At 47.2% G+C, this 15,758-nt stretch overlaps 1 protein-coding gene across 1 annotated transcript in view; it reads right to left on the bottom strand.

The window, feature by feature from the left end:
• The window catches only part of TMEM272 (transmembrane protein 272), a 164,472-nt gene that overhangs the window by 16,420 nt on the left and 132,294 nt on the right, over positions 1–15,758 (bottom strand). The window contains exon 4 of the mRNA XM_069205461.1: positions 7,611–7,693. Coding sequence (XP_069061562.1) covers positions 7,611–7,693 — 83 coding nt within the window. The remainder of the gene's footprint in view (positions 1–7,610; positions 7,694–15,758) is intronic.

Below are 15,758 nucleotides of genomic sequence, written 5' to 3'. Positions count from 1 at the left end.
AATGATGATGTACGCCGGCGGTGATGGTACGCACCGCCGTGGACGTGACCGCCATTTTCTAGCTGTTCAATCACTCAATACCTGATCTTCAACAGGAGAGGACCTACACTGCAAGTGCTGCTGTGACCTCGGTCTGGAAGAGACAATGGCTTGTGCGTCTGGGGAAAGGGCCCCTGCCTTCACTGCAGAGGAGTTGGAGAAGCTCGTGGACGGGGTCCTCCCCCAGTTCACGCTACTCTACGGTCCTCCAGACCAACAGGTAATTACACAGGGATCACGTTGTATGGGCTATGCCTGTGTGGAGAGGGCTGGTTGTAAGAAAGAAGGGGGCACAGTTCTGCGTGCATGAAGGACTGTGAATGCATGTGCCACATGGCAAGGCTAGGGATGTGGGCCACTCACTTCGACGGTGCAGTTGGTAATGACTTCTCTTCTTTCCCTGTACATTTCATGTAGATCAGCGCCCACCAGAAGAAGGATATTTGGCGTGCAATCGCCAAGGACGTCCGGACCCTGGCGGTCCACCACACACGGAGCACCCACTGCCGGAAAAGATGGGAGGACATTCGCCGCTGGAGCAAGAAGACAGCGGAGGCTCAGCTGGGGATGGCCTCCCAACGTGGGAGGGGTGCCCGTCGAACCATGACCCCCCTGATGTTCCGGATCCTGGTGGTGGCCTACCCTGAGTTGGATGGGCGCTTGAGGGCATCACAGCAGACACAAGGGGGTGAGTACAACAACACTCAGCGGACTTTGCGCGCAGTGAAGGTGTCTGGGTGGGGGAGGAGGGCTGTGGGTTTCCCTAGGCCAGGGCGGGTTCCGTAGGCTAGGCCCCTGCATAATGCAGGCCATGTGGCACCCCACCCCACCTCAGAAGAGTGCCAAGTACAGGTATACATGCCCCTGTGTCATCTATGTGTGCAGATGACGACTATAGTCATGTAGGATATATCCCAGGAATCGCATCTGTAGAGCCCAACAGCACGGCGTAGTGCAGGGGGCTTCTGTGTCTATATTGTCCGCCAACGGTAGCGGTATGCCATGCACTCAACCTGTCTTTCTTCGGTCATCCCCCCCCTTTTTGTGGTCTCCCTGTTCTTGTGTGCATCAGCATCATCAGGCGGAGGTACAGTGGCACCGGAGCACGAGGGAGCTGCATCCCACATGGCCATGGAGGGCCACACCACGGACTCGGAATACACCAGTGGGACGGAGGACGAGGGGAGCTTCACGGCGGTCACAGGATCAGCAACCAGCAACACGGACTTGTCCTCCGATGGGAGCTCCCTTGTGGTGGCGGCAGAATCTGTGCCCCCCACTTCTACAGGTACAGCCGCCACCCCCCCCTACCAGCACCGCCCTCCCAGCAGCCCCTCAGCCTTCGCCCCGTGCCCGCTACACCCAGGGGGGTGGGCATCACCTTCGCCCCAGGCACCTCAGCCCCTGCCCCTGTCACCTCTGCAGCCCTCAGTGAGGAGGCCATTGACCTCCTCAGGTCACTCACTGTTGGGCAGTCTACCATTTTGAATGCCATCCAGGGTGTAGAAAGGGAACTGCAACACACAAATGCATTCCTGGAGGGCATTTATTCTGGTCAGGCTGCCTTTCATCGAACCCTGCAAACTCTGGCCTCAGCACTGATGGCAGCCATTGTCCCTGTGTCTAGCCTCCCCCCTCCAACTTCCTCCACCCAGACCCAATGCCCTGTACCCCAGCCTATCCCAAGCACACCATCAGACCAGCATGCACACACGTCAACACACAAGGGAAGCTCAGGCAAACATAAGCACCACACATCCCACAGGCACTCACGCAAGCATCGCACACATACAGACACAACAACATCCACTGCCTCCACTGTGTCCCCCTCCTCGTCATCTCCCTCCTCTCTCCCAGTGTCGTCTACACTCTCACCTGCATGCACTACCACTACAGCCACTACGTCCCGCACCAGCACACCCACCACCACACCATGCTCACGTGCACTCGACACCCCCACTACCATTTACACGTCCCCTGTGTCCTCTCCCAGTGTGTCAGTGACGCCCCCTCCCCAGATAAACAAGTGCAGGCACACACCCACCCAACAGCCATCCACCTCACGACAGCCTCCAGCCCATGCACCTTCATCCAAAGTCACCAAACGTACACCTCCTACAACCACTACCTCTTCCTCCACTCCCAAACCCCCTCCAGCTACCCGTCCCAGTGTTCCTAAGAAACTTTTCATGACCAAGCTTGACCTGTTTCCCACCCCCCCCCTCCAAATCATAGGTCCCGTACTAGCACCTCAGCCAAAAAATCTCCGGGACCAGTGGCGACTGTTGTTACAGGTATTTGGAGTGCACCGGCCACCAGGACAGCCAATGTGACACGGAGCCACAGCACAGCCAGTCCCCCCCCTGTGAAGCACCAGAAGTTGGACAGTGCCCGGCGGGAGAGGGTGAAGACTCCAGCCAGCAAAGCCGCTCCCTTAGTGTCGACTCAGCTGTGACTCCTCCCAAGGTGGGGAAGGAGCAGAAGAAATCTCCAAAGTCTGGGAGGAGCAGCACGGCGGAGAAGACCGCCATCATCCCCGCTGCCCAGGAGGCCACCGCCAGCCCAATCGCCACTGGCCAGGAGGCCACCGCCAGAGTCTGTGCCCAGGAGGGCAGCCCGATCGTCACTGGCCAGGAGGCCACCGCCAGAGTCTGTGCCCAGGAGGGCAGCCCGATCGTCACTGGCCAGGAGGCCACCGCCAGAATCAGTGCCCAGGAGGGCAGCCCGATCGTCACTGGCCAGGAAGCCACCGCCAGAGTCTGTGCCCAGGAGGGCAGCCCGATCGTCACTGGCCAGGAGGCCACCTCCAGAGTCAGTGCCCAGGAGGGCAGCCCGATCGTCACTGGCCAGGAGGCCACCACCAGAGTCAGTGCCCAGGAGGCCACCGCCAGCCACAGCCCAGCTTCCCAGGAGGGCCCCGGCAGCCACAGCCCAGCTGCCCAATGAAGGACTGCCAGCCCAGCTGGGCAATGAAGGACCGCCATGGCAAGCTCCGCTGAACAGGGCAAGCACGGCTGAACAGGTCAGAAACTGCAAACTCAAGCACCGCTGAACAGGGCAAGCACCACTGAACAGGGCAAAGACCGCCAACGCAAGCACCGCTAGCCCATGGGCGGCAGGGGTAGTGACGCAACTGGGACCGTCACAGGGTGAGTGATGCACTCTGGGCACCAGTCCCCCTCCAGAACCAGTGGAGACATGCATCCACTCCCTCTGTCCTTCACAGGATGAAGCACTCTGGGCACCAGTCCCCCTCCAGAACCAGTGGAGACATGCATCCACTCCATCTGTCCTTCACAGGATGAAGCACTCTGGGCACCAGGTGAAGACATGCATCCACTCCATCTGTCCTTCACAGGATGAAGCACTCCGGGCACCAGTCCCCCTCCAGAACCAGTGGAGACTGTTATCCACTTGAGAGACTGTGGCTTTGCACTCCCCAGGATGGTACAGTGGGCAACCCACCCACTGTAGAGACTTGAGAGAGTGTGGCTTTGCACTCCCCAGGATGGTACAGTGGGCAAACCACCCACTGTAGAGACTTGAGAGACTGTGGCTTTGCACTCCCCAGTATTGAACAGTGGGCAACCCACCCACTGTAGAGACTTGAGAGACTGTGGCTTTGCACTCCCCAGGATGGTACAGTGGGCAACCCACCCACTGTAGAGACTTGAGCGACTGTGGCTTTGCACCTCCCAGGATGGTACAGTGGGCAACCCACCCACTGTAGAGACTTGAGAGACTGTGGCTTTGCACTCCCCAGGATGGTACAGTGGGCAAACCACCCACTGTAGAGACTTGAGAGACTGTGGCTTTGCACTCCCCAGGATGGTACAGTGGGCAACCCACCCACTGTAGAGACTTGAGAGACTGTGGCTTTGTACTCCCCAGGATGGTACAGTGGGCAAACCACCCACTGTAGAGACTTGAGAGACTGTGGCTTTGCACTCCCCAGGATGGTACAGTGGGCAACCCACCCACTGTAGAGACTTGAGAGACTGTGGCTTTGCACTCCCCAGGATTGAACAGTGGGCAAACCACCCACTGTAGAGACTTGAGAGACAGTGGCTTTGCACTCCCCAGGATACATCAATGGGCATGGAGCCCCCTCGTGGATCTGGCGTGGTGCACTCATCCGGCTGAGGTGCCCCCCCTTCCCTTCCCACTGAGGTGCCTGTTGTATTTCTATCTGATGCCCCGGCAGTGTTCTCTCCGTTATGATCAAGTATCTGGTGTGGGCCTCGCCCATGCATTTTGGGCCCAGTGGTCCACGGACAATGAATGGTGCATTACCTGCACTACTAATTGTGATGTATATTTTGTTGAATGTGTATATATGTATCTGTATATATTTGGTTACTGTATTTTGATATATTACAAGGTTCCACTCATTTCTTTTTGTCTTTGCATTCTTCCGGAGGGGGAAGGGGGTTGTTACTGTAATGTTTGGATATGCATTGGTATGTGTGTTGTAGTGGGTGAGGGTCGTGGTGGGGGTGTTGCGTGTGTGTGTCCCTGTCTTTTGCCTCCCCCTCCCCTATGTCGTAGGTGCAGTACTCACCGTTGTCTTCGCCGCCGGCGTTGATGATTGTCGTATAGGAGCAGGAAGACTAGTTCAGGAAGAATATGGAGTTCTGGCTCCATGGTGCCCTCCTTCCTCGTGGAGTGTGTAGAGGTGAGCGTTTTCCCTTTGAAATGGCTTTTTCCGCCATGTTTTTATCCGCGGTGAATCCACCCCGGAAAAGGTGGCGGATTGGTAGGTTGTGATACTGTGGGCGGTACATTGTCTCCCGCCTGTCTGTTGCCAGTGACCACCAAGCTGTTTGTCTGTACTGCCGTGGCGGTCGGAGTGTTAAAGTGGCTGTCTTTGTTGGCGGTTTCCGCCACGGTCATAATTCCCATTTTTTTACTGCCGGCCTGTTGGCGGTCTTACCGCCGCTTTAACACCGTCCGCCAGGGTTGTAATGACCCCCACAGTCTCTATCTGAAAGAGCATTACCAAAGGTAAGTAACTTCTTCTCTGTGTAGTTTCATGCATAGAAATCTAGTTATTTACTTCCAAATGTATTTTGGTTGCTGAATGTGCTTTGCTTTGTTTGCCTTCCAGGGAAGAGATATGCAATAGGTCCTATGTGTCCATCTGTGTTTGTATATTGCTGTCAAATAGAACTATTGCTAGTATTCTGCAATGCAGGCAGCAGTTGGATGATAAGCTTGTCTGGGGTCCCTGTGTCCAAGAGTTTGCAATCTATGAAGGTTCCGAGGTACCTTAATATTTAGAAGGTAAGTAAACTGCATTTAGATTTTGGGCCTGATTTGGAGTTAGGTGTACCTGTTACTATGTAACAAATGTGATGGATATCCGAGCCGCCATATTATAATTCCCACAGGACATATTGGGATTGTAATATGTCAGACAGGATATCCATTACGCTTGTGACGGAGTAACCCCACATGCCAAACTCTAAATCAGCCAAAGAGTCTCTACCAGAAAGAGCATTATCAACTGTAAGTAACTTGTTCTCTGTGTAGTTTCATGCATGTAGATTTAGTTGTTTACTTCCAGTTTAGTTTGGTGCTGTGTGTTTGTTGCTTTGGTTGCCTTCCAGGAAAGAGTTGTGCAATAGTTCCTATGTGGCCATTTATCTTTGTATACTGATGTTACATAGAACTGCTGCTTGTATTCCGCAGTCTAGGCAGCAGTTTACCTGACCAGGGTACCTGTGCCGAAGAGTTTGAAATAATGATGGTTCAGGGGTACCTGACTTTGCTGTAGGGAAGATAATCATGCATTCAGTCTAAATTTGGCTTTAACAGAAGGTGGAGCCTACATTGGTAAGCATCTGGTAAAGACCTTTGTTGTCAGGATGCGAAAATGGGCAATATTGGCCACCATTTTCATTTAGAAAGGAATTCCATAAATTGAGCAAGGCAGCCAAATCCAAGATGGCTTCCTCTTATATTCAGGTTACCAAGATTTCCAAAACCAGCTTGAAGCCTTTACTTCCAGTTTTGCATTCCTCCTGTTCCTGGTGCTGTGCCTTTTCATATAAAAAGCTTAGACAACGCAATACATACTGTTGCAACACAGTTGAATATATACGTTTTGGCAGAGTCATTCCCCCTGAGTCTATGTTTCAGTTCTTTTTTTCCATCCAAGACTCATCCATCTCAGTTTTTGGTCATATCAGTCCTAATTCAGTGCTGGCTATTGTCAGACTTCCTCAAGCCATTTCTTCTTCATTGTCAAGTCGTCCATCTTATTGCCCTAGATGTTTAGTATGTCCTGTTTTTTCCTACATTTTTGTAAGCCTCAAAAGACCCTTAGTAGTTTTACATTTCTGTAATTAGTGTGAAGAGGGACCCTGGCTACAGGCATGATTACCCTTCCCTCCGGCATCCTAAAGACAAGAAGCAAGAGATTTTTGCATCCAGCCCTTGACAGAGCTCTACAGCAGTGGTTCTCAACCTGTGGTCTGGGGACCACTGGGGGTCCGTGAAGCTTCCACAGTGGGTCGCGACTGCTTAGAAAATTCAATAATATTAACAGATTATTAAAGTGTATATAAATAAAGTGGGTAAATGTACGATTGAAAATTCAAAACGTACTGTAAATGTCAAGGAGTTTGAAATTGGAGGCTAAAAATGTAATTAGTATCCTCATATTGATCTTTTGGAGAAGTGCAGGAGCATCAAACAGAATATTGTAAGGATGATGTTTGGTATCAATTAAATTTAGAAAAGCTCCAACCTTCCCATTAAAATTAAAATTTACATATTTTTATTTATATTTGTTTGCAAATTAAATAAATTGTATTATTATTTATGTATGTATTTGATGAATGCTTGTTTCTGTATTTTTGTGTGTATTGTTTTGCAATTCAAATCATCCCTGATTAAGCCAGGATCCCCAGCTTCCAGTAATGACTCAGTGGGTGGGAAGAGGTCCCTGGATTCCAATAATGATCCGCTGGGGATCTCTAGGCTTCAGTAATGATGAAGTGGGGGTCCACAGAAGTCGAAAGGTTGGGAACCATTGCCGTACAGGCTACCTTATGTTACGTCTTTGGGCTGGACTCAGTCAGAAGGAAGCCTGAGAACTGTCACTTCAAAAGAATCAATTTCGCCATGTAAATAAATAGAGCAAGCATTAAAGGAGGAATCGATGGTCCGACTCTAAAGTGTGCAATGCAGCAGGAAGATCCAAAAAAAAGTGGGTGTCCAGTCACTGCCTATATGCACCTTTATTCTTAGCTCATCATTAATTGAGATCACCAACAGTTCAGTGGTAACTTGGTTTTCAAAATGTCTTAAACAGATATGCTTTAAAATGTTTCTAAGGCACTATTCTTAATGAGCAGATAATCTCCTCTGGAGTCACGTGTTGAAGACCTCAGTCAAGAAGCTATACTTTTTGATCACAGACTTTAGAATATCTATTGGCTATATATCTCTAGTGTTTATTGTACATGCCTAAAGCTGCCCTGTGCAAATTTAATATACGTACAAGAACGTGACACATTTAATGTACATTTGTAAGAAAAATAACTGTTATGTAGTATGTACGTTACCTTTAAACTGCCAACAACTCCCCCTATCAGCAAATATAAGGGAATTAATGGTTGAATTGGGCAATCTTCCAGAAACTTTACCCCTAGATAAAATAGATACAATTACGTTGATATCAGTAATTACAAACTATAACAGGATAATAAAGTGATATAGGAGAAGTGTAAAATAAGATGGAAACTTTTCCCGTTTGTTGAGGTATTTCTGCAGTGATGGCTCGCTTATCTTTATACAGACACATGCCTTAAACATTAAAAATGGATACATGTTTCAATTGCCAATTTTGTCATTGAGCTTAAATATATAGTGGTCGGCAGTATTTCTGCTTTTAAAAACAGTACATAGCCTCGACTCGTTACCACCTGAATCTATGGACCTTTTGTGATTGGTGTAAACACAAAAATCACTCTGTTGTCCCTTGGCTAGGTTTGCCATAAGTAGGTGCCTATAAGTAGCAACAACCAAGGTGCAAGAAATTAAGTCTACAATGGAACAAACACAGCAGTACTCCTACCTAGGTGATGTCATCCACCATAACTTCATGAAAGCCATCTCACCTGAACAATGTACTATTTTGTACTGTCTCCTTTGCTCCTACAGGACACTCCGCGCCCAATCAAGAGAACACTCTACAGTGAACAAATCTTGTGCATTCACTACAGCCAAGATTCCACTATAACAGCTAATATGCAAATCACAAAAGTACTAAGCAATAAGAAACATATTAGACAAGACATTTTATGCACCCAACATAGCCGAAGTAAGGTATATCATATAGCAGGCCATCACGAGGTGCATCACAGCAATAACAACTAATAAACATGAATAACAAGCATCCAAAGAAAAATGGTAAACCGAGCCCGCGCACGCATTTGGAATTGCGCTTAGACACCATGCAGTAGGCTAACACTGTGTTCACAATGGCACTTTCCACATGATAGGCCATACAATAATATCTAACGAAACACATTAGACAGAACACCTGGGACATGCATAGCATGGCTGAGCTATGCCTTATTTTCAGCTATCAAGGTATGCAATAGTGCTAACTGCCATGAATCTCCATACACAAACACATACAACTGCCAGGCGACTGATTTGTTTGTAATCCTAAAAGATTTGTAAGTAGTGGACATAACCCTCATGCCTTAACCTCTAAACTCCATAATCATAGATCCACATCTCAATGAACAAGACATAGCTACCTAACTGAAAATCTAAGCATGACACAAAGAGCCTCATTCAAAAACTGCATTTTGGAGCTTGCAAAGTAGTACTACTCACATGCTAAAAAATACTGTAAACAAGCCTACAGTTGGAGACCTCCACCTTCACTATCTTTTCTGTGCAGCAGTCTCCACCAACGTGACCATGTATGTATATGTTTTTGGAGTAAATGTGGCAAGGACAAGCCAAGGGGGAATGGCTGGAAAATGGAGAATGCTTACCACTAAATGGCAAGGAGGTAGGAACATTTAAGAAGGGGTTAAAAGAGAGACTTGACAATGGAAACACACACACCCACAAAAGTGTAAGACTGTTGCTATTCCGAAACTACACTTCTAAAGTTACTACAGCCCTAAAGATGTAAAAATTAGTGTAAATGTACTCTCAGCCTTGGAGGAGGTCAAGCACAATACACGGCTTTCACCGGAACTGCACCACACTCCAATAGACTAAAATATATACAGGGAACTAACAGAACACCCTCTTGGAACTTATGGTAAATTTATAAAATTATCCCAACATTTATGTAAATATTTGTAGTGTTAAAATAGTCATAAACAAGTATTAATTATTTTCGAATTTGAATAATGAACCTAATTAAAAACTAAATTAACCTTTTCAACTTTAATTTAAATGGTAGAAATAATTTAATTCATTCAACACATACATACATAGCTATTAAAAATTGTACTAAAGAGACCATTTAAAAAGTGGAGACGCAGATTTTTAGTTCAAAACTATTTGCAAATCAATAGATTTTTAATTGATTATTTGGAAATGCTGAACAGCAAAACAGTATAGAGTTACATTTAGTTGTAACAGTGTTAGACCTGGCATCCTTGGCTCAGTCTCCCCTGTCTTTTTGTCTCTGCTTCCTATGTTTCGACTGTGTGTTGTACTCTGTTTTTGCTGTTTTTTGTACTCTGGGCAGTTTACCGTGCTGACCAGTGGTAAAGTGCAAGTGCTCCCTGTGTAAATTGTGTACGTAATTGGCTTTTCCATGATTGGCATATTTGATTTACTAGTAAGTCTCTAGTAAAGTGCACTAGAGGTGCCCAAGGCCTGTACATCGAATGCTACTAGTGGGGCTGCAACACTGGCTGTGCCACCCACATGGGTAGCCCTGTGAACATGGCTCAAACCTGCCACTGCAGTGTCTGTGTGTGCAGTTTTAAACTGCCAATTTGACTTGGCAAGTGTACCCACTTGACAGGCCCAAACCTTCTCTTTTTGTACATGTAAGGCACCCCTAAGGTAGGCCCTAGGTAGCCCCATGGGCAGGGTGCAGTGTATGTTAAAGGTGGGACATGTACTGATGTGTTTTGTATGTCCTAACAGTGAAATACTGCCAAATTCGGTGTTCATTGTTGCAAAGCCTCTCACTCTCATAGGTTATCATGGGAGCTGCCTTTAAATAACTTTTAAGTTCAGTTTCCCTTTGGGAGGAGATGGAGATTTGGAGTTTGGTGTCTCTGAACTTACAACTTAAAATACAACTTTTGATAAAGTTAATTTTTAAGTTGACAGTTTTAGAAAGTGGGCATTTTGTTGCTTAAACCATTCTGTGACTCTGCCTGCTTGTGTATTCCCAGTCTGGGTCATACTGATAGTTGGGTTGTTTGTGAATCTCCACTAAACAGGGACACAAAGGGAGCTGGGGTGTAGCCTGCATATCCTGATGGGCCATGTGGGCTAGAGTGGAGGGCGGAGTATACACTTACACCTGAAAGGGCTGTGCCTGTCCACACACAATGCAGTCTCCAACCCCCTGTTGTGTGTCTGGAGCCAGGCCTGGGCAAGGCAGGATCTTGTGAACAACAGAGACTTTCCTTTGAAGTTTGCCCACTTCATAGGCAGAAAGGAATATAAGTAGTGGACCCAAAATCCCAGATTTTCAGATTACTTCGGGAACCAAAAGAAACCTCTGCCAAGGAGAAGAGTTGAAGAGCTGGAGGAGGAGTACTGCCCTTTTCCTGTGACTTTGCTTTGCTGGGTTGCCATGCAGTTGCTGCTTCTGCCTGGAAGAGGACACAGACTGGCTAAGTGGTATATTCCTGCTTGTGAAGTGCCTCAAAGGGCTTGGATTGAGCTTGCCTCCTGTTTTGAAGTCTCAGGACCATCGAAGACTTCCCCTGCCAGCACCTGGACTCTCTGCTGAGACTCCTGCCCTGCCAAGTGGTGCCCTATCCAGTGCCTGGGCTCTTGAAAGATGAAGCTGGTAGAACCAAGGTGGAAAGCCACGCACAGGAGCTGTGTGGGGAAAGTTTTGACACACCACCTGCAGCACGGCTGTAAAAATGTTGCACCACCTGTATCACGTCTGAAAAATCATTGGACCACCTACATCACGGCTGGAGAAACGATGCAACACCCACTCGCGGCTGCTGAAAACAATGCAAACCCCACGCAGCGCGGATTTCTATCAGCGTGTGGTCGGTTTTGCATGCATCATGGCTGGGCGTCAAAATCAAGTGAACCTTTGTGGATCTGAGATGCCCCGTCTGGAAATCGAAGCAACGCTCTCTCGTGGGAGAGAAAAACGATGCATCGCCTACCTGACCAGAGAAGAAACGATGCACATCCTCACTTGCAAGTAAGGAATCGACGCATCGCTGACTTTTTCGATGCATGCTCGCCCGTGTGGCTTTATTTTTGACATAAACAGGATACTTTGTGTAACAACAACGTTTCCATTGTTTTCTATGAAGTAAGATTCTATTATTTAAAAAATTCATAACTTTACTTGTGTGTTGGAAATGGGTTATTGGTAAGGGCAGGTAGGTGCCTACACTTCGCAATAGGCCACTAACCTCCACTTAGGTCCAGTTAGGTCTCAGTAAATTAAACCCAGCTCAACCCTTGGTAGCTTTGCAACAAGCGTCAAGGCTTAACATAGGAGACAGAGTGTAAAGCATTCAAATATCACAAAACAATAATTAAAAAAACCACAGGAAACAGTATAAAAATCCAAAACAAATTTATAAAAATAGATTATATTTTTCTCTTTGAAATTACACAAAAATGAATAAAATCGGATAAGGGGAACCGGATCTATGAATTTTTAAAGAATTATTGTTTTCTAGCGCCTAGAAACAAAAAGCGCCAATCTGGTCATCTGGTGGAACCTCGACTGGGGCAAAGTCAAAGTTTAAGGCCGACCGCGATGGAGCCCGGCTCGGCTACAGCCCGCGGTAGGCCTCGGTCAAAGGTTTACCTTCGGATTTAGTATATTTTCTGAAGATTTTCTTCACCGGGACGAACCTGCAAATCAGGCCAGGTCGCGGTTGAGGCAAGCCGGCTAGAGTTGCCACAGCAGTTCGATCCCTCTATGGAGCTTTTTTCCAAAAGTTCTCCTAACTTCTCCAAACTTCTGGATCTTCTCCCAGATGTTCCTTTAAGGTTCTTTTGGGGTCCACAGATCACCCCAAGGTTCCAGAAGCTCTGAGATGATCCTTGGGGGTGTGGACTACAACTCCCAGAATGCACCTGTGCAAACTCCTTTTTGGCCACTGGACAGTGGTCAGCTGGTTGATTTCCTCAGGAGTTGGTGCACAGGACTCTGGTTAGCAATTTTTCACCTGTAGCAAACAGGGAGTCCCTCCTTGAACCAGTTGAAGCCAGGCAAAGTCCTTATTGTGGTGAAGCCCAAGTGTGCAGTTGGTGCAGTCCTTCAGAGTGCCGGGTCCAGGTGCAGGCCAGGGGTCCAGCAGGGCAGTCCTCCTTCTTCTGTAGTTCTTCGTGGTAGGGGTCTGGTCGCGAACTGAGGTGTGGGTGTAGGTCTGCCAGTTTTATCCTTGCTCCTGGGTGAAAAACAGGGGGTCCTGGTTCTCCAATCAGGGGCAGGGTCCTTCCCCATGTGATGACCACTTCCTGGGAAGTGTGGCAAAAATCAATCCCAGGAGGCAACATTCCTCAAAAATCCATCATGGCTGAAAGTGATTTTTGGAGGTTACATCTGGCTGAGCCCACCCACTGGTGTGGCTAAAAATCATAAACACACCCCTCTCATGCCCTCTCCTAATCTAATCAAGGGGGCACCTAGTTGTCTGGGGTTGCAGGATGTGGGGGTGTTGCTGGGTTGCTCCAAATGTCCTTCCCTGCCTTTGAAGACCAGTTTAGCAGCCCTCCCCCTTCCTGCCTCACCATCTGCTGAGGGGAGATCCCCCCCCACAGGCACATCTTTTTGTGTGTGGCCAGGCCACTTCACACCTCATCAAGGCAGCCTAGCCAGGCTGCCAGAGGCTGGCCAAACAGATAACAGCAGCAAAAACAATGCAGGGCTGAAGTTGGCAACTTTTCAGGTAAAGTTTAAAACTCTTTACCTGAACAAGTTATATTAAATCCAACAACTGGAAGTTGTGGGATTTATTATAACAATTAATTTGATACCAAACTCTTTGTACCTGTTACTTAATGGGACTTTTAAAATTAAAATAAAGTCTCCCCATTCTAGCCAATGGAGGCCATTCACTACAATGAGGAAAAAACGAATTTGGCTGTTTCTACCTCACCAGGGCTTATAAAACTATTTTTATAAGGTCCCTGCTTATAGTTACATGGCACCCAGCCCTAGGGGCACATAGGGCACACCTTAGGGGTGACTTATATGTAATAAGGTAGTTTAAGACTTTGGAACTACTTTTAATTCCAAAGTCGAATTTGCATATAATTTTAATTTAAAAGCAGCCAGCAAGGCAGGCCTGACTTTAAAATGACACTGGGCACCTCAGCAGCGCACCTATAGGTGCACTACCTATGCTGGGGTCCCTGAACCTACATGCCCTACCATGTACTAGGGACTTATAGGTAAGTTGACTTAGCCAATTATAATTAGCCTAATTTGCATACTGATTTTACACAGAGCACAGGCCTTGGGACTGGTTAGCAGTACCCAGGGCACCATCAGGGTCCGGAAGACACCAGCAAAAAGTGGAAAATGGGGGCAAAACGTTAGGGGGCCTCTGCAATCAGCCCTGTTCTCTCACATTGTGTATGTTGGATTTTTGTCATTTGGTCTTGTTCGATTTATATAAATATTGGCTATTTTTTTAAACTGGTGTGGTGTCCATTTTGTAGTGTTCTCACTGTGTTATTGTGTGTTTTGGTACAAATACTTTATACATTGCCTTTGAGATAAGGCTGATTGCTTGTGGCAAGTTACCAAAGGGGTTAGCCAGGGTTATCTTAAGTGTGTATCTCCATTGCCCTGACTAGAGTGAGGGTCCCTTTATGTACAGAGTGTTAACTGGCTGCCAACCAGAAACCCCATTTCAAATAGTAAGTAATCAAAATATACATGTGTATATTTACTGTTATGAATCGCATCATCAAAAGTTAAATCATACTCTAAACAGCAATGATATTGTATGAAGTGTAGAAAAAAGTACCATGCTGTAAATACCAGTTAGCATAGATTATTTGAAGAGCCCAGTGACAGGCCTGGGCCCACTTAGATAAAGTATGCAAAATCACTATGTCTTCCTAGCCTTATCTACAAAAGGATCTTCTGATGTTGGTATCCTGCTGACTGCGTAAATTGACTGTGCCTGTTTCCTGGATTGGGAAAGGAGCAATGCTGCAGCACTGTTTTCAATATTTTCTATAACATCACTATTTAGATACCGGGAATGAGAAGCCTGCGTTTGTGTCATTGGCCTAGTTGACGGTGGTCAGTCCGACACTGAGTGGTGGGTGGAACTGTGTGGCAGCCACTCAGAGAGATGAGGTAAATCTGGTCCAATCAGAGCTGTATGTAGGAAAGTGGACTAAAGAGGTAACCTGAGCCAGTTAGAGTGGAATCCAAACCATGAATACCCCTGATTGCATTGTGTGAAGCAAGGACAAGAATAGAGCTGGAGTTAGGCCTTTTAGGTTTTTAACAGTTGGTTGTATTAGATTTAAGACTAAGGGCCTGATTCTGATCTTGTTGGAGGGATCACTCTGTCGCAACAGTGACAGGTATCCCATTTGCCGAAATATAAATACCATAGTTTTCTATGCTACTTAGATTTTGGCAGACAGGATATATGTCACCATTGTGACAGAGTAACCCCCTCTGCTAAAATCTAAATCAGGCCCTAAAACAGGACAAACAATTCTCAGGCAGTGATATATAATTCAGTGCAATCTTCAGAATGTTGGATACCAATCTGAAACCTGCAGACCTCAGTAGATTTCTGGTATATGCATATATTTCATCAGGGAAGAACCTTCTTGAGTTGGTTCCACCAAGTTCTCCAAATATTATTGTGTTTCTGCAAGCACCCTCTGGCCTGATGTACAGTCTTTTCTGCCTTAGGAGCTAAGGGCCAGATGTAGGTAGGTGGCAAATTGCGAGTTGCAATTTGCGAGTCCGAGCGACTCGCAAATTGCAACTCGCAATTTGCTAGGCAGAAAGGTGTCTCAGACACCTTCTGTAACTCGCAATGGGGTCGCAAAGACCCACCTCATTAATATTAATGAGGTGGGTCGCAGTTTGGGGAAGGGGAACACCCCTTCCTATTTGCGAGTCGGAAACGCATTTTGCGAGTCGGATCCGACTCGCAAAATGCGTTTCTGCAACGCGTATAGGCTTTTGCGCCTCGCAAACGGCGTTTCTTGTCGTTTGCGAGGCGCAAAAGCCTTGCTACATCTGGCCCTAAGTCCCTTCCTCTTAGCCGCACACTAAACAGTGAGGATTTGTCTGACTACCAGTGGCTCACTAGTTTCAGTTTGCTCACAAGGAGATACACCTTCACCAGTACTCAGGCGCACCCCCAATAACCTCCTACATCTTCCATGAGACCTAAGATTGCTGCTTTGTGATCCACGATTATAGAACATTCCACTGCCATGCTTAGGATGTGGCGGACTTTTTTCCAATATTCTCTCCTTATGTGGCATTCCCCGACAGAGCACACTCTCTCTGGGGTAAAGTATATCCT

This window comes from Pleurodeles waltl, chromosome 8 (genome assembly GCF_031143425.1).
Source record: "Pleurodeles waltl isolate 20211129_DDA chromosome 8, aPleWal1.hap1.20221129, whole genome shotgun sequence".
NCBI classification, from domain to species: Eukaryota; Metazoa; Chordata; class Amphibia; order Caudata; family Salamandridae; genus Pleurodeles; species Pleurodeles waltl.
The sequence above is the reverse complement of the archived record's forward strand: the minus strand, read 5'-3'. Positions and strand labels throughout refer to the sequence as shown.